The sequence below is a fragment of the Portunus trituberculatus genome, chromosome 32 (genome assembly GCF_017591435.1).
Source record: "Portunus trituberculatus isolate SZX2019 chromosome 32, ASM1759143v1, whole genome shotgun sequence".
NCBI classification, from domain to species: domain Eukaryota; kingdom Metazoa; phylum Arthropoda; class Malacostraca; order Decapoda; family Portunidae; genus Portunus; species Portunus trituberculatus.
The window spans coordinates 3,723,580-3,747,536 of NC_059286.1; the positions used below are offsets into that span (position 1 = coordinate 3,723,580).

Genomic DNA, 23,957 nt, shown 5'->3' on the forward strand with positions numbered 1-23,957 from the left:
CTTTTCCTCTTCATCAGTAAAATTAATAACTTATTTTATGATTAGAGTTTGCACAAGTTTCTTTTGGGAAAATAAAACCAGTGTTTCTCTCAAATATATCAATATATTCTTGTGAATATAAAACTAGCGTTACAGCTGATAATAGGAATTCATTATAAAGTAAACCCCAACCCATGTTGGATTAATTGGAGCGAAGGCAATCAGAGATATTTAAAAATCTGAGTTATCTAACTAGGAAGCCTTGGAAGCCCCGATGAAAACCAACACACACAGCAGGAGAAAGGCAAGAACACTAGTTGTGCATGACACAGCAGGCTGTTGTACAGACAGCAGGCAGTGTTTCCAGTGCACATACTATTGCAAACACCAGGTGGTTATGTATTATGTACCTTAGGGAAAAAAATAATTAATGCAGTTGACTATAAAAAATCTGGCAATCAGTATTCTGGAAACATCAGTTTTCCAGCATGACTGTCAGAATGCCTTTTAAATTAACTGTATTGGCATGCCATTGTTTTCTGGAGGCACTGTCGATGTTTGGTCCTGCTTACAACAGATGACAGACATTTCTTTTCATTTAATCATTTATTTGCTACTCTATAGCCCCATTATGTATTCAGCTGAAAAAGGTGGTGTAAAACGCAAACATTGTGTGCTAGTTATTGCAGAAAAAGTGAAGTGCTAAAAATTTTAGTTTACTTTTCATTTAGGGTTTGATTTTCTTTTTTTTAAGCGCTGTTCTGGTAGTCCATTTATATTGAATATATTCAGCACATACAGGCTGAACCTCCCAAATCCAGCAACTTCCGGACCTGAGACTTGCCAGACCATGGAAAATTCCGGAATCATGTGGTCCTGAAAATATTGCCGAGTACCACCCCCTGTATTCCACAAACAGTCATAGCTACTAATGTCAGTCATAGTGGGCAAAATGGCATGTTTTAGACACGTCTATCAGTAGTCAGCTATAAACTTATGATGTCCATAACTGCTATAACAGGGTTCTCTCCCTGTTTTAGCTCTGCTTTTGACTGTTGGTTCTCCAGAACTCTTGTCATCATGATAACATGGCATAACATGATCCCAACTGTTTTTATAATAAATTTAGCAATAAACATCAGTAACAATGAGTAAATAATGTCCTTTTTTGATGCAATAAAGTATTATTATAATTAACTACTGGAAGCAGTACGATCAGTTTTTCCAAAACTCAAACAAGCCTTGCCCCACATGGCCTGCATGTGTTGGGTAGTTGGCAGTAATATTCTGTTAAAAATATATACAGCATACACATTTACATAAAAATCCAGAATTTTAAAAATCCTGCAGTCCTCAGGTTGCTGGATTTTTGATAGTCAATTATATTTACATTATATATTTAATATTTGAATATATATCCATCTCTTCTGGTGCATCTTCAAATTCTTCCTAAGGACTGGGAACACTGGCTGCTACAGCATACCTCACGCTTGCTCTTTTACCAGCACCACAGTTCCTTCTGTTCTTGTAATTGTGCTAAAACCCAAGGTCATTTCAGTCAGTTCTTATTTTCTACTATTCCTTCATTTGGACAACTCAGGTTAACACGAGGTGATGCTAGATACATATCTGGTGTCTCCAAGTGTTCAACTTTCCCTACATGTCTCAGAGAACAATCTGAGATATCGGGTGTCTATCTGGGCATATGAGTGTCCATCCCCTATATCTTGGGTGTGATTTCTGATACTGGATATATTTGGCTCCAACTTGGGCAGGGTTTAGTGTAGTATCAAGTGTTCTTACCTTATGATTTAAAAAGTTATAAAATCACTGTACCAAAAATACTTTTGTATATAATCACAGTGGTGAACATTCACCTTTAACTTACAAAAACAAAAGCCAAGCCCACTACTCAGACACAAGACTTATAAAACTAGAAGCAGTAAATGTATGCAAAGTGCACTTTGTCTCTCTCATTTTAATTAAGGATACAATTTAGCTATCACAGATCAAAGGACGAAAGCAGTGATACTTCATACTGACCTCAACCACTTGGCACTGCTTGTAAACCAGCAAGATTCACTAGAATTCAAACAACTAAAACTAAAACTGTGACCCAAACAGACAAGGCCAGGTGCCAAGGTCACCAAGAGCTTTGAATTGGCACATCCTCTACTCTTGAGTGTTCCTCCACACTTTTCCATTAGCCACAAATTATTAACTCATTCTAATAAAATCTAACTTAACTATAATCAACTTAAAGCAGCTCAACATAATCAATCTCTTGTTCAGGCCACAAGAGTGCTACTGTATGCATCCAGGGTGTAGGATTAATTTACTTGACCTATGCCAGATGCCCATAATGTTCATTACTTACTTAGTTTAGGAATGTTTATGAGCATGTATGAATATCCATGTGTCTTTTGACTCACTCCCTGCACAGTGACATTTATCTAGTGCGCAGAGAGATGGATTTACTGACAATTTCTTCTTACACTTGATCAACTGACCCTTGCACAGCATAACACACTGAACAATTTCTTTCTCTTGAAGGCCAGGCATAAATGTGTAAATAAGTGCATGTATGTATGCAAAGTCTCATCTTGGCTTACCTCACATAAATGGGATATAAGCCTTATTTATTCATATTTTTGCCTTGGCACGCTGTTGACCACTTCTGGTTCCTTATGGCAAGGTGCAACACACTGTCATAAGAAGACAGGTCTAATAATGTGGTCCTGCTGAACAGCTATGGCACAATCTCTCAAACTAACACCTATACTTAATTTCAAATACACAAACAGTGACTAAAGGTGAAAGATGAGCAGACTCAGTTGTCTGCCTGGCTGAGATTTGAACTCTAGAACTCTTAGGCACGAGCTGAGAGTGACAATCATTAGATCACAAGATTAGATACGGCTGCAATTAAGTAATGATTGCTGATATTCAAGTTAGTGAAACAATCACTGGCAATTAATTGACAATGACAAATCAAATGTAGCAAGGGCATTCTATTTCAACAGAAATGAAACTAACCTTCACACAGCCACAACCTGCTTCATTGCAGCACCAAACCATCTATCTTCAGTCTATAATCATCTAGAAGAGTTGAAATGCTCCCAGCAACCACATGAAGAGCCTAACAAGATACTAAGCCCATGGACAGTGCCACCTTTTCTCTTTCCTTACTACCTTTACCTGTGCTGTGGGTCTTGGGAATAGTCTTGGCTCCTGGGTGGGAGTCTGAGGAAAGAATGCAAGAGAGTAAGGGGAAAGAATGAAACCAAATGGGGAAGAGAAACCTGCAGAATAAAATAATGAAATGGAAATAATAACTGGAGAGCAAGATAATATAGATGGATGGCATAGGATAGAAACATTAAGATGAGGAAGACTATATGGAACTACGGAAGAGAGGGAGAGTAGTTGAAGCTCAATAGCAATCCCTCAGGCCCTGGTCATCCAGGTGTTTCTGCTGCCGTTCACCATCCAGGAGTATGTCTTCAAGGAGTGAGATCATTTCTGTTACCTGGTTCCTCTCATCTGTGGATTAAAAGCAGAATGTTCATAAAATCACTCTCTCCACATACAGCCATAAATTATCCCGTGAAAATTCAAAAGCAATGGATGAATATAAAGACTACCAATGTTGTTCAAGCCTCTCACTATAAAAAGGTAAACTTAACTAGTTAAACACACACACAAGTCACTCACCATCACCACAGCAGTGTGGCTGACAGAGTGCTGTGAAGGCCTGCAGGAGTGAAGTGAGGGGCAGAGAAGGGCAGGCTTGGGGCATGTCTTCAGCGGTAAGAACCAGCTTTTTTGGAGGCACAGGAGAGGTCATACCAGTTTGAGGAAATCGTTTGATTCTATGGAAAGAAGATAGGCAGAAAATAATGAATGTTCTGGTTTGTAATTGGTTTCCACACCAGTCTTGTTGGAAAAATTGTGAACTGACCTGTGATTTTACACAAATCTTAATTTATTTGCTAGACGCTTTACCAGATTTATTTCTTTATGTGCAGTCTTGTATCTTATCACTAAACAAGAGTTTTAGTAGGAATACAAACCCAATGTACTGCATAGTTTGATATAAGATGAAAACATATAAAGAAAGACCTAGTGACAGTAAGATCATGCTGGATTATCCACAGATTGCAGAAATACAGTAAGAACAAGTATAGGAATTATAATTTCTATTCCACCACTTTCCTCCTCCTTTCTCCTTCCATCCTATCCATACATACGTGGACACATTTTCAAGAGTGGAGGAGTTGAGTATTTCCTGAATGGTCTTGTCTATCTGGTCCAGGTGGCCAAGCACTGTCTCTTCCTTCACTGGCTCCTTAGAACTTGGCCTGGAGGAGGAATTCTGCTGCCCACTGTCCTTGCCTGTTCCTGCCCCAACCTTGCTCCTAGAGAGGAGAGAGAGAGAGAGAGAGAGAGAGAGAGAGAGAGTATATAGCATTCAAAACATTCAAAATACCTTCAAAATATTATATGAATCAATTTATAAATGACTTGGTTATGTTTAAGAAATTCTCATAAATTCAATAACTAGAAATTATAGCAAAATCAGATTTGTAATTCTTCTCATTTCATGCACTTTTTTTTATATTTTTCCATAATTCAAGACTCTCACCTATAAATGTGAATTCTACATATATGAATGAGACTAGGAGACAATTTTCTTTGTGCCTTTGAATTTTTGTAAATTGAATGTTCCTAAACTGGTATATACACAAGTTATTCTTTTTATATGACACACACACACACACACACCTCTCCCCACCACCACCATCATCCTCCTGTGTAATCTGGTATCGTGTCACCAAGTTGCTGAGGAAGCAGAACACCTCTCTGGCCCTTGATGCCACCGAGGCCACCAGGTCACGCCGACTCGCCAGCAGCACACACAAGTACCCACACTCACAGACCCTGCGTGTAACCATGAGATACATCACAAAGGCTCAGAATTAAAGGGAAGGAAGGTGAAAACATTACATCTGGAACTGGTATGAAATCGAGGCAAATTCAAATGAGAATATGAAAGGAGTTATATTCAAATTTGCAAGAAGAAAGACACATGTATTAAAGGTAAGTGGGGTTTAACGAAAGGAGATAAGGCACAGAGATAAAAATGTAAGGTAAATACAAAGAAAAGAAAATATAAAGAGGAGACTGAAGGAAGAATAACATTGCAATATAGAAAGATGATACAATTAAATGAAGAGACTAACAGAGGAAGAGAAATGTGGTTAACAAAAGCAGATAAGGTATAGAGATAATAATAATATGATGTAAAGAGAAAAGAGTAGACTGAAATAAAAATAACATCACAACACAGAAGGAAGACAAACTAAATGGATATTAACTAAGAGAGAAACAGAAATTGCTTAAAATGATCAAATAAAGACTATCACTTCCCTTCAAAAATGCATCACAAGATCTTGTTATATGCACAAGATTCTCAACTGTCACCTCAGCCTGACCAGAGATGAGAGACAAGAAAGTAACTCACCAATTAAGTACTTTGACTACCCTGCTCTTCACCTCCTCTGTGTCCAGCTTGATGATCTTCCCTCGGCTGAATGTGATGGAGGGAAACTCTCCATCCACCATCCCTGCAGGAGACAAGGAGAGGGTGAGGACAAGACACACACACACACACACACACTGAATGCTCCTGCTGAGTATAGGAATTAAAGGTAATATGTCTTGCAGAAATGAATAAACACAACCACATCTCTCACTGTAACATGTAACCCTTCACAGTACTAAAAGCAATGTATGAAGAAAAAAGAGGGATGAAAAGGGATATAAAGTGGTACCTTGAGATACAAGCTACTTTTTTTTTTTTTTTTTTTTTTTTTAGATACGAATCACGGATGGGATGTTGCCGCTGTAGTCGGCTGCTTAGCGCATCAGTCCAGCCTCAGCTGTGCTAGTATCTACGTGTTTCCCGTGGATGTCATGTACTGTGATTGTTCTTTCATCATTTTCACACTATTTACTGACTTTCTAAAGGAAGTGCAGTTTTAATTTGTTTAATGTTTACATGTGAATGGTGCCTGCATCATTTCCTCCTTCTCTTCTCCTCCACCATTTACCATCATTAGCTGAAAACATCTGTGTCCAAGATAAGAATAAATAAACTTTTGCTATTATTTCATATATTTTCATGCATTGATAAGTATGCATGTGTACGTACCTGAAAAGACCAAACAAATTTCTCCTATCTCCCCCTACCTCCTTCACTAATGCTTGTCAAAGAGAAGGGAGAAAAATGTAAACAAACCCCTACAGCTAAGGCAGTGTGCCCCCCTCTCTCTCTCTCTCTCTCTCTCTCTCTCTCTCTCTCTCTCTCTCTCTCTCTCTCTCTCTCTCTCTCTCTCCTACTTAAAACTTCATTTATTCAATGAATAATGTTTATAGGACTGTCAATGGAGCTAGCTCTTCTGTTATTAGAGCAGCAAGTCTTCTGTGGGTGGCTATATTTGTGCACTCCAGCTGATCGACAGTCCCAAGTGAGGGTTGGGAATGCAGTAACGTCCTGTGGAATGCATCCCCCAAGATAAATTACTTTTCTTTTTAAGAGTAGTTTATTTATTTATATTATTTTTTATTATGTTTTATTATGTTTCTGTTCAACAATTATTTATAAATGCCTTTTCTTACCTGAAAACACATAAAAAAAATAAATAAAATATGGATGCTCTTTTTGGGGAAGCTAGAACGGATTAATGGCATTTCAATGGGGAAAATTGTTTTGAGATACGAGTTCTTTCAAATACAAGCTCTGTCATGGAATGAATTAAACTTGTATCTCAGGATACCACTGTATTTTACAATTTCCAGCTAGGATGATATTAAGAGGTGATTGTAGAATGAAAAGGAATGTCTCAGAAAGCTTAGTAATTAGTGAAAATTGTGCCAAAGGCCAGTTTACGGGATATACAGTACATATAAGTACAGTACACCTATGAAGCTTTAAAGAGAAGGTAAGCTGCATGAAGTCATTAGGTCTACACATGGCAGTCCTAAACAGAGGTACCCACCATTCTTGCTGAGTGACCACAGTAAGTGAGCATGTATGAACTCTAGTGCTGCCAGTCGCACCTCATTGTCCGGGTCCTCGGCACAGTGCTGCACCGCCCGCACCACCAAACTGTCCACCTCCTCCTCACTGCACAGGGAGAAAAGTTTTTTTTCAGTCTTTTCTACATATTCTTCTTTGATAAGGAAAGAACTGTTTAGGAGTGGTTTTAATTGTTCTCTTATTATTTTCACCTTGGCACAGTGAGAAACAATAAGATTTCCATTGCTTTTTTTAACTCTGAACTCCCTACCTGCTTCTGTATTTCCATCTACTTATGAACTGAACTTATTCAAAAGGGAGGTTTCAATACCATTCTTTTGGCTAACTCTCTTGACCCTCTTTGGGGACTGGCATCTGTGGGCCTTTTTGTTATCTCGTTTTTGTTGCCCTTGGCCAGTTTTCCCTTCTTAAATAAAAAAATATATATTATTTTCTTACTGATAAATTATCAACTCAAATGTATGGAAAATTTCATTCCTCATTGAAAGAAAATAGTGAAGGGATATTAGTTTTTGGAAGGAAAGAAACCTAAAGACACTGTGAGGACATCAAGAATACTAGATGAAACACAATGCAAGGATGAGAAGTGAGGATGAGAAGTCAAGTGATTCATACTTGAACCTCCTAGATAAAAGAAAAATGAATTACAGAATGAAAAGAAAGGAGACAAGGACACAGCAAAGATACTATGAATAAATAAAAGGAAAACAAGTAAAAGATGAGAAACAAGGAAGAAAAGGAAGCTGAATCATACCTGAGCCAACTAAAAAAATAAAACAAGGACACAGTGAAGAATTTATGAATGAAGAGAAAGACATGCAGTAATGAATGAAAAACAATAAAAACAATTTCATACCTGAACTTGCCAGCTAAGAAGAGTTCCTGCACCAGTGTGAGGGCGGCCTTCCTGGCGGCTGCCTCACCCTCACCCAGCACAGCAGACAGGGCACGGTGGGGCAGGTTCTCCTCCTCCAGCTCCAGCTCTGACCACGCCTATCATATACATGCAGGTAGTAGAGTCATATTTGTTAATATACAAACAAACAAACACACCACACACACACACACTTTAAAGATAAATATAACAATAAAACAAATCAATATCAAAAGGGGCATTACAAGCTTGACTTAATCTTATAGAAATCAAATTAAGTACAAACACACATAAATATGAACACATGTCATTATTTCATCTAATGTTCTTATCTTGCCAACTCTGCAGTCACAGATAAGACACTTCTCTGTATAACAGGCTAGCAATTCCACACAGGCCGGCCCATGTTCATAGGAGGAAATGCAGAGAACAAAGTTCCTATCCCTCACACTTAGTCCCTTATGCTTGCTTCTTATGACATGCATGGAATATAGGGGCAACATTACTAGCTATTGCTTATGAGAAATGCAATAAAATGCATGTGCAGCTACCTTTCATACACATGCTTTTGACATACATTTTCAATTGCTACAATTTTTTGGTGAAACATATATACACATACTTAAATGTTAATTGAATCAAACTTGCAGATTTCAAATTATTCAGTGCATTATCATTTTAGAGTCAATTAGGTTAGTTAGATGTGACAATCAAGTTGACTATTTCCCACACAATACACTCTCCACAAGACATAAGAGTGTCAGTGAGTAGTTATTTCTTACCACCTGCAGTGAGCCATTAGTTTGAAGTACAGTACCTGAGACAGTAAACCTTGTGTCAGTAGTCAGGGTTAGCATCTTGAGAAATGTCACTCTCCGCATCTTTAGATTAGTGTGTCACCCTTTCAGTATATTTGTGTGCATTACATATGCAACGTACAAGGAGAGAACCAAAATAAACAGTTAAGCCAGCTTTGTTAATAAGTTTCCCTTTACCAATTTTTGTAAGTATCTGGTTAATCAGGTTGTAAATTTATGCATATCTGTATTTCTTTCACTGCCTTCAGGTCCTGAGGCATATTTCAAATGACCACAAATGTAACCCAATGTTAAACAGTCAGTGTGTATGTACAGTGTTTTCCTTCCCATGTGTCTTACCCTTCTATTGTTTGGACACTGTTCATTCTTAAGTCTTTTATTCAGTGAGCCGTTCTTTTTGGCTGGCAGATTGCTGCATTTGGGAGACCACCATTCCTGCAGGGGAACTCAAGAGTGTGATGGAACAACTCTGCTCTTTGTGCAATGGTGTACTGCAGTAACAAAAAAGCTGAATATGAAGCCCAAGCTTAATTACCTTTATTTTTTGGTTCACAATTCCATACCTTGTCAATGGAGATGATGTTGGCAAGAACGGTGAAGGCACTGGCTCTGACATAACCCTCAACATCCCCAATGGCTGTGATAACAGCACTGTTGAGATGGTGACGCCCCAGCCAGTTGACAAAGTGAGGGTACTCTGGAGAGCAGCAGAGGAAAGGGTGACGGTGTAGTGATACCGTGAGTTAGGACATGAAAGGCATTAAAACCACTTAACCATACTGTACTTCCAACTTAGAATGACTTGAGCTTCCATATCTGAGAATGTGTAACCTTCCTCCTGCAAAACCCTGTATATCCATGCCACATGCATACTGTGAATCATTAAAAGGAGTAAATACTCACTTTCCTTTGCCAGTTTCATGCAGGTAATGAGCACCTCAAGGGCTGAGTCCCGCACCTCCCACTTCACATCAGCCAGGTACACAGCCAACACCTATCATGGTGGACATGCAAGTTACTTTTTTATATTTCTTTTTTATGATTTGATAGTTATTTATTGTTATTTTTTATGCAAGAGGTGCACTGGCCTATGTAAAAATTTTTTTTTTAATAAATACAAAATAAATAAATAAAAGACCCACTGAAGTACCAAACCCAAAACAAAAGTCAAAAGAATCATACATAAAAACCTCTCCCTTGAAAGGGTGCATGTTACAGGAAGGATGAAATACAGAAGGAAGCAGAGTGTTCCAGAGTTTGCCAAAAAAGGGATAAATGACTGAAAATACCCTTGCATTTGTATTTGTGCCTATATATGTGGGGATGCTAGCTTGGTATAGAGAGTAGCTCTTTTAAAGTGAAGTTATATGTACTTGATATATACCTCTCGTAGGTCTTCTAAATAAGAACAACTGGTTAAGTGAATTTATACTTATTTGCATTCAATTTATGTATGTCTTCTTCCTATCACATCCTTCTTTGTATAATTGTCTGCCTGCCACATGTAGAATTATGTCTTGTCTCCTTCTGTTTACCTGTCTATTTCTTTGTATGTATATTCTTGCTTGTCCTCCTCTTGCCTGTCTATCTCTATTACTAACTCTCTCTCACCAGCCAGTTCCTCATTTACTATCTTTGTATTACTGCAAGTTTCACCAATCTGTCTATCTTTATAAACTTAGCAATCTGTTTCTATTTCTTTATCAATACCTCAACTGTGTATGCCTGTCTATTTGTTCTATTTCTATCTATACATCAATTGTCTGCATCTGTCTATTTGTGCTAGTTCTTTGTATATCTCAAATGTCAGTATTCATCTCTCTATCTGTCATATTTCCAACTACATCTATAGCTGAAATATCTATCTCCTTATTTCTATCTATACCACAACTATTTGTATCTATTCATTTCTCCTATTTCTATCAATATCTCAGGAGTCAGTATTTATCTTTGTCTAAGGGTCATATTTCTTACTACATCTTTACCTCAAATGTATATCTATCTCCTTACTTCTATCTATACCACAACTGTCTGTATCAGCCTACCTAATGTAGTTCTCCTATTTCTATCTATATCTCAAGGGTCAGTATTCATCTGTCATATTTCTAACTACATCTAGGCATATACCTCAAATATCTATCTATCTACTGGTCTTATCTCTATTTATACCAAAACCATCTGCATCTATTGCAATGTATATCTCATTCGTCATATTTCCAACTACATCTACAGTAAGCCCCCGCACTTGGAAAATTAATTAGTCTGGCGAGTCTACCGCCAAATGCAAATTTCACCAAGCATGAGTTCTTTATACCACATAAATTGCCTAAAAAATGCCTCAATCACTCTTTGGTCATTGCCAAAGTCCCTCTTTTGATCCATAAAATACCATCTTTCAAGCTGAAATAAAATCTTTTGCCTTCACATATTAAAACACATGTACAAAACAAACCAATAAACAATAAATAAAGCTAATAAACATGATATAAAGGTTGTAACTCTCGTCTTTACACCCGTTTCCCTCGCCCACTTTCGTCCTTGCCGCCACCACCATTGTCCGTACCCCCCACCAGCACCACCTGTTGCGCTGGTAGAGGCCATGTTGGCGGTAAATCGACAGAATTTGTTCCCACACCAGCAGAACAGAGGGTAGCACCAACAAAATGGCTGAAGGGGACTCTCACTGCGTTCTGATATGTTTAGAGAGAGGTCTGACGTCACCGGGGAGCCGAGTGGTTTGCCGTGCGGCCGCCAGGGGACTGCCAAGTTTGTGGCTACCCTACTGCCAAAAGTGAATTTCGCCAAGATGAGATTCGCCAAGTGTGGGGGTTTACTGTATAACTAAAATATCTATCCACTTGTCTTATTTTCATTTATACACCAACTACTTGCATCTATCTGTTTATCAATTTCTCCTATCTATATCTCAAATGTTTATATCCATCCTCCTCCCTGTCTCCTGTACCTGCATCTAATTACCATGAGGAACAATACAAGGAGGAAGAGACACTGAGACCTCCAAGTTGTCCCTGCTTCTCTTCTGTCTAGACCTTTTTCCTACCATGCCCTCTCTAAGAATTTTTGCTTCCTTCCATGCCCCCCCATGCACCTATGAATATAATTCCCACCCAGATTTTAAAGAATGAAAAATGTTTTTTATTTTTTATTGATTATGAATTAGAAATTTTCTTAGTGAGATACTTGTAACTGCTTCTTAGCTACTAGATCTTGAATACATGCTTAAAGGCCATATTCAGAATGTTTCTGTGCTTGGTGTTGACAGCAACAAACATGGAAAATGCAGCTTCGCAAAAATGCATGAATCCAAACATAGTTAAAATCCGAAGACCCTGATGTGATATCAGAGGATAAACAGGAAGGTACTTGACCTCAGAATGTCTGAAGATCCACAGACTATAGAAAGACTAGAGTTCTGCGGTGGTACTTTTGGATTATTTCATAAACTTCTCATTACTTAAGGGATGAAAAATTAGATTATTCCTGTTTATTCCCAAGGATTTGCACCCTTCCCATGGAAATTATTGGCATACCCCCAAGAAAGCATGCCCTCAAGGTTAAGAACCACTAGGCACAACAATCATGAAATCCATGAACAAACTTGTATTTTTGATGCTGTGTTATTTATTTACCTGAACTATCTGTAAAGGAACTTATATTTTTTATGCTGCATCTATTTTGTTTCTATCTATACATCCCAATTATCTGGGTCTATCTGTCTCCTTTTCTCACCTGACCCATCTGCTCCACACTATTGTGCTCCAGGTTGCCACTGTTCACCAACATCGACATCACCGGAGGAATGAAACCATTGATGCAGGAATTCATGGCTTTCAGGGCAGACACCTTCACCTGCCAGGCATGTATGTAGAGGGTTACTGTGGGTCTCTAGCTTCTTGAAGATATTTTATATTGATTTGTGATGTTTTGTTCACAAGGACATGTTGATTATGAAGCTTTCAGTTGTTTTAAAATTTGTGGAAGATATGAATGGTCCTTGAATCTTTAATCTTAAGCTTGTTTAAAAATGCATTAGAGAGAGAGAGAGAGAGAGAGAGAGAGAGAGAGAGAGAGAGAGAGAGAGAGAGAGAGAGAGAGAGAGAGAGAGAGAGAGAGAGAGAGAGCCACAATACTCTTTTATTTTGAACGGTCTTTAAAGTGATTAGACTTATGATTTGCCAACACTATAAACACAAGACACCTCATTTGGAGTGTGTGTGTGTGTGCGTGTGCGCGCATCCCCACCTGGGAGGAGAGGCCAGGGATCTGAGCCATGTCACACAGCTTCCCCATCAGGCAGACAGAGGCATAGCACTTTCTCCAGTCAATGTTGAACCTGCACAAAGAATACATAAAACACTTGTAGCCTATGTTTGTCATGACCATCACTATTACCACCATTAATGTTATAACTATGCCAATGGGTAATAGGTTTCAAGACATGCACTAGGACTGGCAGCTAAGTGGACCTTTTTGTAGCTCTTGGCCAGATTTCCCGTCTTATATAAAAAGAAGAAAAAAAAGATACAGCATGGACACACCTTTCCACCAGCTTCCTTACACCATCAATCACTGTGCGCTGAAGCCCCACATGGTGCCTGATGGGGGAGGAGGACACACCTGGGAGCACAGCATGAAGGTCAGCCCCTGGAAGATTGTCACAGCACACGCCTGGACAGAGAAGAGAGGTGGTGGGTGGTTAAGTGGGTGAAGCAAATGGAGATATACATAGAGGTGATAAATTTGGTGAGAGATATATTTATGATGCTCAGTTTACCTATGCTTAATGATTCTTTAAAGTTATGGATAATTCTTGTTGTTTAGCCTGATTCATGAGTACAGAATGAGTCTCAGTTTATAAATAATTGATGATTTTTTGGAAGTCATGAATAATATTTTGTTATTTATCCTAATTTTGCAGTGTAGAAATTATATGTGTAAATAGTAAAGTCAAACATTTCTCAATTTAATAAATGATGAATACTTATAATACAGTATCGATTCTAAGTGAATTTTCAAATTTACATATTGTTTTGAAAATTATAATTAAAATTCATTCATACATCATGATTTAATTACTCACACACACACACACACACACACACACACACACACACACACACACACACACACACACACACACACACACACACAAACAGTACTCACAGGATTGAGGTGGTCAGCCACAGCGGTAATGGCAGTGATGCAGGTGACGGCTGTTTGGACTGTCTTCTGGGAGTCCTTACAGAAGGAGGCCACCATCTGCCTTTCCAGCTTGCCTGCCTCAGCCTGGAACAACCACAGGTATCAAGAATATCACCCTAAATATCACCACTATCATTACAATTTTTTTTTTTTTTTTTTTTTTTTGTTACGGCCCATAGCACCTGTGGGCATACTTGAAAAGTATATGTGGGAAGCGCTGTTCAGCTTCTGCCCACTAGTGGTGCAGGCAATTTTATTTATAGTGGTACCCATATTAGGGCCCATACCACCACCCAAGCACATCTTTGGTGCAACCACCTAAAGCCTGGGTATCATGGTGACATGTAGGTAACTTTAAACGACAAGTGGCATAGCGTCAAAGCGGTATGTGATGGGATTCGAACCTACACACGGACGTCTGCCCAATCCCACACTCACCACCTTATCCGCTACGCTACCATATTATTCAACCAAAAAGCCTGAAAAGGAGATGTTGAAAAAAAATAACATACTCAACACAAAGTACAATTAATGAACAGGTGTTAAAACAAAAAGGCAATGAAGTTAATATATCACCTTAACTTCCTCCTTGGTACTTATGCGGTTTTGCACTTCATCTCTCCATTTTGCCATTATCTTCAACTTCTCCGGCCATGCCTCCATCATCTTCCCCAGGCAGGACTGATACAGCGCCACCAGGCAGGACACCTATGTAGGGGGAGGGGAGGGGCTACAATGTCATGAGGTAGAGAGGGAGGAAGCAGTGTAAAGAAACCACAAGGAAAAGGAAAGTTGTGTGTGGATAAATTTAATCTCTCTCTCTCTCTCTCTCTCTCTCTCTCCCTGTAAAACTACAACTAGGTAAATACACACACACACACACACACACACACACACACACACACACACACACACACACACACACACACACACACACATACAGAATAGAGAAAATTATCACTGGAAGAAGTCAGATGCACCAAAATAACATGTACAGATTTAAGAAAATAAGATAAAAGCAACATGAAAACAAAGGACACACAGAGAACATGACTTATCCAAACTCACAATCTAATGGGGAACACTTACACACACTTACACATGCACAAACACACACCTGGAAAGCAGTGACGATATGCAGCAAGGCTTCCACAGATGTGAGGTCAATTTTGCTTTCTTCCTTCATTCTTTTCATCATGACATCCCAGTATTTGTGGACATTGGCAGATGACCTGATGGAAAAAGGTGTATTTGGGCATGAATGATTAGCTATTCCCTTCTAGAACTATCTCAAGGCCACTTCCATTAAGCATACAGCATCTGGATACTGATTGACTGATGCAAGGAATGAGACAAACAGGTAAAGAAATAATAAAATGATGCATACGAGACAATTAAATATATATAAACTTTGACTTATGAGATTTCATTATATCATACCTTATTCCAACTACAGTTGAGAACCTGAGGCTAAATTCCTTATACATCACAAAAAATGGTAAGAGTTAAAGAGCAATCTAGATCCCTGCTATCTCAATCTAAAGCAGCTGCAGCATCATACACACAGAGACATAAAGGCATATTTACATGTGTCAATTTGTGGCTGGAAATGCTAGCTGCTTGATTTATCAGTTAGATTTTGGTGCCTAGCGGGTGGAAATACTAGCCACAAAACAAGACCGACACCTTGGACTTTTTCAGCCGCTAGCAACTTTGTTTACATTACGACGTCACAGAAAAAGGTCTCAACATGTGGTGTCCAGAGACAGAGAGGAAGATGGTAGAGATGGTACTCTCAGTCATTCATCGCTTTCTCTGGTAAACTCTGGAATTCCCTTCCTTCTTCTGTATTTCCATCTTCCTATGACCTGAACTCATTTAAGAGGGAGGTTTCCAGACATCTCATTCTCATGGCTAACTCTCTTGGACCTACGCAGGGACCAGCATCTAAGTAGACCTTTCTGTTTCATCGTTTTTATTGCCATTGGCCAGATTTTCCCTCTTACACAGAAAAGCAAAAAAAAAAAAAAAATCCAATTGAAATAAAGTCATGTGGAGTTTACCTGACGAATGACTCAGTGTATCCCCGCTCCAGCAACATACGGGACAGAGTTATAATGTCAGCACACAGCGAGTCCAGAAGAAACTGTTCCAGTATGCCGTAGTTTATCAGCTTCTCATAAAACTGGAAAGAAAGTCAAACTGGATTATCCTTAGGACTATATACACTACCTTGAAAAGCCCTTTTAAAAGAATAATACCCTTACAGTAACCAACAGCATATTCAGTCAAAGGTCTTTTGATTCACTCTTTCTACTGTCCTCTGATTTCCTGGCAACTGCTAACAAAACTTGACAACACAGATTCTAACAAGCTTAAAAGATTTTTGACTGGAGAAAGGGTGGCAGATTATTGAACTACTGACCATAAATGTGCAGTAGAATTAACACTATACATGTACAAAGCCACCCTATGTAAGAGTGAAGACTTGAGACACTCACCTCCCTCATTAATACACTATTTTCTTGAGATAGTTATGCAGACAGTTGAGTATTGAAGGTGGTACATAAATCTCACGTTGACCCAGGAATACTTTTATTAGCTACTCTAATGTTTCAACAAAAAATCCTTTTCAAAGAGATCTTCAGAAAAATCTCTCTGAAGAAGACAAGAGTAATAAAAGTATTCATAGGTTATGCAGAAATTTATCTACCACCTTCACCACACATTATATTCTTCTCACCTTATGCAGCAGGTTCAGTATGAGCAGGTCAGTGCAGCTGCTGACGGTACTGTCTGAGACTTTGTACTGCAGGATGGCCAGAATACGAATGTTGATGTCATCTATGTCACGCACCTTGGTGTAGATCCCAGACTTGCCCAGTGTCTGAAAGAGGAGAGGGTAGATTACTGGTGGGGGTGATGCAGGATGAGGAAATACAGAGGTGCCACAAGATCACCACAGTACAGTGTCTCATATTTGTCTTTGGTAGCCTTCTTGCTTGTTAGTTTTCACATTTACTTGAACATGGTATCACTTCTCTTGATAGGTTCGGTTAATCTAACCATACTGCGAGTTTTTATGCTTGACTTTTATCATTATCTTACTCTGCTGTCTTTAATCCCACAGTAAATGCTTAAATAAAAACCAGGCAGCCCATTATTTCTAATTGCATTATTCTTCAAAATATTTATATAATCAGAAAAACAAATCATCTATAATTTCCAGATCAAATACTGGAGCTGGGAATCTAATATAGTTTTGATACTGAATATGCTTTCATGTTGCACTCCTGTCTTTCCAGTCTCTAATACTATCAAGTAATTTATTATTAATAGTTTTACTATACGATTCTATCAAATTCGTGAACTAGATGCCTTTATCCTTTCATTTAGAGAAAGAGAACGTCCTCCGACCACAATCTAATTTCCGTTACCTGTTCTATCACTCCAGTGCAGCCTCAGGACCCGCCTAAGCGGAGGTGCTTCTGGCATTTTAACTCTGCTAAGTGGGAGGAACTAAGGCAGTACTATTCTGATTTCCCTTGGGATGATTATTGTTTTCATGTCAGAGATCCTTCTCTTTGTGCCGAGCGCATAACAGAGGTGATTATCTCTGGCATGGAGCTATACATTCCTCATACTTTCTCTAACCCTAAAGCTAAAAAGCCTTGGTTTAACTCTGCTTGTTCTCGTGCTGTCAATGATAGAGGCGGCTCACAAACGGTTCCGTAGCCATCCAACTGCTGAAACTCATGCCCTATATATTTCTGCCCGTAATCATGCCAAATCTATTCTCCAACTTACTAAAAACTCTTTCATCAATAGAAAATGTCAAAGTCTTTCCAATTCTAACTCCTCTCGAGATTTCTGGCATCTAGCCAATAATATCTCTAACAACTTTACTTCTTCGTCTTTCCCTCCTTTACTTCATCCAGATGGCTCTACAGCTGTCTCTTCTTTTCTAAAGCTGAACTCTTCGCTCAAACCTTTGCTACCAACTCAACTTTGGATGATTCTGGGCATATTCCTCCTACTCCTCCACCCTCTGACTACTTCATCCCTAAAATTAAAATTCTTTATAAAGACGTTTTCCTGGCCCTCTCTGGCCTTGATTCTCGGAAGGCTTACGGTCCGGATGGAGTCCCTCCTGTTGTTCTCAAAAACTGTGCTTCCGAACTCGCTCACTGCCTGGTCAAACTCTTTCATCTGTGTCTCTCTACTTCTATTTATCCTTCTTGCTGGAAGTTTGCTCACATTCAACCTGTCCCTAAAAAGGTGACCACTCCAATCCTTCTAACTACCGCCCTATAGCTTTGATTTCCTGCCTTTCTAAAGCCTTTGAGTCTATCCTTAATAGGAAGATAATGAGGCATCTATCAGCTCACAACCTTCTCTCTGATTGCCAGTATGGTTTCCGTAAAGGCAGATCTACTGGTGATCTTCTTACTTTCCTAACTGAATCTTGGTCATCCTCTTTTAGGGACTTCGGTGAAACCTTTGCTGTCGGCCTTGACATATCGAAAGCCTTCGATAGAGTCTGGCACAAATCTTTAATTTCTAAACTACCCTCCTACGGATTCTATCCTTCTCTCTGTACCTTCATCTCCAGTTTCCTTTCCGATCGTTCTATTGCTGCTGTAGTAGACGGTCACTGTTCTTCCCTAAAACTATCAACAGTGGTGTTCCACAGGGTTCTGTCCTATCACCCACTCTCTTTCTATTATTCATCAATGATCTCCTAAATCTGACTCAATGCCCTATCCACTCCTATGCTGATGATACCACCTTGCATTATTCAACAGCGTTCAACAGACGCCCAACCCAACAACAATTAAATGACTCAAGGCGAGATGCTATAGGACGCCTAACTTCTGATCTTTCACTTGTTTCTGATTGGGGCAGAGAAAACCTGGTTTTGTTCAATGCCTCAAAAACTCAATTTCTACAACTATCTACTCGACATAACCTTCCAGACAACTATCCTCTCTTCTTCAATAACACTCAACTTCCCTCTCCTCTACATTAAACACACTCGGTCTATCCTTCACTAAAAATCTAAACTGGAAATTTCACATCTCTACTCTTGCTAAATCAGCTTCCAAGAAGTTAGGTGTCCTGTGGCGTCTTCGTCCATTTTCTCTCCCTCCCAGCTGCTTGCTCTGTACAGGGCCTTATCCGCCCGTGTATGGAGTATGGCTCTCATGTCTGGGGGATCCACACACAGCTTTACTAAACAAGGTGGAATCTAAAGCTTTTCGTCTTATCAACTCTTCTCCTCTAACTGACTGTCTTGATTCTTTAAGTCACCGCCGCAATGTTGCATCTTTATCTGTCTTCTACCGCTGTTTTCATGCTGTCTGCTCTTCTGAACTTGCTAACTGCATGCCTTCCCCCTCCTGCGGCCTCGCTGCACAAGACTCTCTACTTCTTCTCATCCCTATTCTGTCCATCTTCCTAATGCAAGAGTTAACCAGTATCTTCACTCCTTCATTCCCTACACTGGTAAACTCTGGAACTCTCTACCTGTGTCTGTATTTCCACCTGCCTATGACTTAAACTCTTTCAAAAGAGGAGTGTCAAGACACCTCTTACGTTAACTGGACCCTCCTTTTAGATTTTTATGTTTTTTCTCTTTCTCCTACTTTCCTCTTAACAGGGCCTGGCAACCAGCGGGATTTTTTTTTTTCCAACACTTTGTTTTCCCTTGGCCAGTGCCCTTGTAATGTAAAAAAAAAAAAAAAAAAGGATATGGATATAAAATAAAATAAAAATCATGCCACATCCTCTTTTCTTGTCGAGGAAATTTTCACACCAAATTATATTACATTGCACAGCTTCAACTAACATTCCTTACCTTCTAGTAATATGTAATAACAATATGAATAGCACATCACACCATACAACACCACCACTAGCATGGACCCTAACCACACACCACACATACACACACCTGCCAGTACAGCTGCTTAAAGACACTGAGCACTCTGAGGTTTGTCTGTCTGATCTCCTCTGCCTCTGCTCCATTGCCCATGTGAGAACGCAGCTCATTAAACTTGTCTGACAGGAGGTACAGATCCTTCACCAACCCTTCAAAATGCTGAGGGAACAAACAAAAAGGAGAGGTGCATTAACAAAGGGATCAAACAAGGATGTATTGAGGTCAAATGGGAAAAGAAGATAGAAAACTAAAAATTATGAAGAATACCTAGGACTTTGATTACTGACAAAAAATTTTCCTGCTCTATGTGAAACTTATCAAATCATATAGGTATCTTGTATTTTGTATGATAAGCTATACAAAGCAAGAAAAAACAAAATTAACATGAACTAACATTAACTGAGCAGAAAAGCACAGAAACAGGAATTAACACAAATAAAATAGGCAAAGAAACACAAAAACTGCATGAATAAGAACACAATATAGAGATAAAACTACTAATATACTGAGTGTAAAGGCTCACCTGTGTGTCTCTCAGGTTCAGTATGAATGTGACCATGGCATTCACACCCTCACGTTGTACAAAAATGCTGGGGCTACGCAGGCACGGCAACAGCATCTTCTCCCAAATTCCTGTGACAGAGATGGAGGAGGGGGAAGACAAATGCAAGAGTAAGTAAGTAAATAACCTTTATCCTTTCTATCTATCATGCATGTGTAGCTGAGTGTAGCATTCATGACTCCTCTAATCTCACCATTCTTGACAAGCCACAGTAGACCATCAGGGTGTGCCATCAAGGACATGGCTAGGGACAGGGCTGGGGATGCCAAGCTGGGTTCACTCCGCACACTTGGCAGGGACACCATGAACAGGGACAGTGCCTGAAGGAAAACAGACATTAGGAAGGAAAATTTTGCAATAATTTTCTAGGCAGCTTACAATGAAAAAAATGCAATAATAACAATCACTGCATAAAATGTGGCAATATAAGTTCTGAGTTTTATTTCAAAAGACACCACTGACAACAACAAAGGGAATGATTTAGTAATTCAAATATCTAAGCTTCTCTAGTTTTGATAATGCTCAGTAAAATTGTCCAGGATTATTCAACCGATGTAACAAGTCACTAACATCTAAAGGATAAAAAGATGAGATAGAACAAGCCTGACTTAATAGTGTAAAGAATATATTATAGCAAAGAACATCCACCTTGCTGTCCTCCAGGCTGTTGAAATCAGTCTCCACAGTGACAAGGGTGGCCAATACACGCAGACCCAGGGCCACACTAGCCGAGTTGCTGGCATTGGCAACCACCAGTGGGTCCAAGACAGTCTGAACAAAGCGCAGCAGTGTTACCCGCTGGCCCCAGTCTTGGCCTGCACAGGTGACAATGAGACACAATTAACTTCATTGTACTTTGTTTGTAAAGTGTAGTAATATGACAAAATCTGGCATGCTAAACAACTCATGTTAGACTTAGTAGTGTGAACATACAAAGAAATAAGGATATGATGGGTTTTCTTTTTTTATGTAAGAGATGAAATCTGGCAAAGGACAACAAAAATTATTAAACAAAAAGTCCACATGGATGCCAGTCCTACAGTAGGTCTGGGAGAGTTAGCCTAAAGAATGCAATAAATGTCTTCAAACCACCCTCTTAAATAGTTCAGGTCATAGGAAGATGGAAATACAGAAGCAGGTAGGAAATTCAAGAGCTTCCCACAGTACTTCTCAAAGTATAATTTTTTTTCCTCTGTCTGAAATTTCTGAGAGGTGACTTGTAAAGAACAGCTTTTGGGTTGCACTACTCACCTCCTTCTTTGGCATGCAGCAGAAATGTGTGGAGGTGGGAATGTAGCTTGAGGAGGAGTGTGTCATCCCTTACCACCAACAACGCCCCGTCACCCTCTGCCGCACTAAGCCTCTCCAGCACGTCCTCCACCCGCGCCCACGCCTCACAGTCCTGCATCGTCACACTGGCACTGGAGGATCTGATGGCGTCTATGGAAACTCTGGAAAAGGCAAAAAGTGAGATATTCAAGTAGGTAATTTTGGGCAATCATTCCATTAATCTTAAGATGAAAGTACGTTTTTCTAGTAAATTTCATTTCTGGCTAAAGAAAGATTGACATGCCACATCACATCACTACTAACACACTACTGCAGATAGATAGAAATCAGTGGTAATTTTCTTTATTATCTTAAGGTATAGATATAATTTTTCCCCTTACCACAAGCATTTAGGTAGGAATTATTTTGTTAAGACACATTCTACTTAAGTACTGCAAGAAGTCTACCTTAGTGCAGAAGTAGTGGCTGTCATGTTCCCTGTCACAGCTCACAATGCAAATAATAGGAAGTGTGACAATTGTGTGTTACTGATGATCATCTACACTCCTGGAATCGTGTAAGCCAGCACTTCCTACTGTGTTGCAAGCTAGTGTATATACAAGTCTTACTGGTCTGCCACAACAAAAACAATCAGAAATATAATGGTATCCAAAGCATGTCTTATACAGCTTCATAACAACAAAAAAGGTACAAATCATAAAGAAAAACCGGTAGTGCCCGAAATCCACAGGTTACCCCGCACCTCTGAATCACTCCCATTAGTAACATGCATCATCACATGTAGCCTTATCTACCAGTATATCATGTGCAGCGTGACCAGTAAACACTACCAAATAATCAGCAACCCTTGCAATGCATAGTCAAAAACATTTCCTACTGTTACGTCACCTGGCGAGTCAGATGAATCCCTCAGGCAAGTTTCCTCAAGAGGCCAAACCAACCACCGCCCCTCACTCTTTCCTACTGCTTCCCCGGGACTGACACACGCCGACACACACTTCAAAGCCGCCCCGAGGTACTCCTGCTCTCACACAAGCCTTATCTTTGCCTCGAAGTCAGCACCTGTCGCTGCTGATTACTTTTATTTTCTTTCTCTCTCTCCCTGCAGCATCCGAACACTCAACAGCGTGTGTGTGTGTGTGTGTCCGTCCGTCATTAATACACCATCTGAATGTAAATATAAATTAAATGAGGATATGGTAAAAGAGCAATGAATGAAATAGTGGAATGACAATTGTTTAAAATTCGAAAACATAATTTAGTAGAAAACAAGCAAGTATTGAATATTTCTACCTAAAATTCCTAGAAAGAAGGAGCCGTACCTAGATACTGTCTTGAAAACAGTAAAACAGTAATGAAAACTAAGAAAACTTACATAAAGAGTGTATAGTATTTGAAAATTCAGTAACAAATTGGGGATAAAAAGAAAACGATAGTATAAGAGTACGTACAGTGGAAAGTTTCAAGGGAGCCGTTGGAAAGAAATACTGCGCTGTGGAACCTTGAAGAAACGATCTCTTCAGTCTGTGGAACCCTAGCTGTGTTACAAGTGACGATTTAAATTGTAGCTTTATCATGAAAGAGGAATTACAAGTCAGAAAAATGAATGGCTACATTTTTAGTTGCGTGTTCTTGCATCAATTCATTTTGAAGGATAACAGCCTCACCTACCCCCAAAAAAAAAAAAAAATAAATATATATATATATATATATATATATATATATATATATATATATATATATATATATATATATATATATATGCGTATATGATATTTAAAATAAACGCATGTGACAAACTCACGATGACAAACTGAATTAAGCCTTTATTCATGCAGTCACCGAGTCATTGTTAAAACTAGAAGAGAGAGAGAGAGAGAGAGAGAGAGAGAGAGAGAGAGAGACTATTATTACCGCTGATACACTATGGAAAGATTTGTTCTTATGCTCACGTCTGATATCTTTTCACAGTGCATTATCTGCCCAGATCTGGGAATCCCCTGCATAATCTGACCAATCATGACCTTGACGAGAAGCCTCTAAGTTATCATGTTGTACCGAACGAACACACACACACACACACACACGTACTGTACATTCTCTCTCTCTCTCTCTCTCTCTCTCTCTCTCTCTCTCTCTCTCTCTCTCTCTCTCTCAGAGAGAGAGAG

The 23,957-nt window shown here is 39.2% G+C and overlaps 1 protein-coding gene across 1 annotated transcript; it reads right to left on the reverse strand.

Annotated features, from left to right (window-relative positions):
* Window positions 1-83: 83 nt before the first annotated feature.
* On the reverse strand, window positions 84-22,946 carry LOC123511867. Its single transcript, XM_045267918.1, is given in 25 exon segments — window positions 84-3,522; window positions 3,694-3,851; window positions 4,230-4,397; window positions 4,765-4,920; window positions 5,504-5,606; window positions 7,041-7,168; window positions 7,938-8,074; window positions 9,113-9,208; window positions 9,337-9,470; window positions 9,677-9,767; window positions 12,524-12,643; window positions 13,037-13,127; window positions 13,333-13,411; window positions 13,414-13,462; window positions 13,958-14,080; window positions 14,573-14,704; window positions 15,114-15,228; window positions 16,060-16,181; window positions 16,740-16,883; window positions 19,950-20,096; window positions 20,461-20,570; window positions 20,693-20,819; window positions 21,148-21,314; window positions 21,751-21,950; window positions 22,761-22,946. Coding segments are annotated over 24 exon segments (2,964 nt in total). The 5' UTR covers window positions 21,908-21,950; window positions 22,761-22,946; the 3' UTR covers window positions 84-3,412.
* Window positions 22,947-23,957: the final 1,011 nt, after the last annotated feature.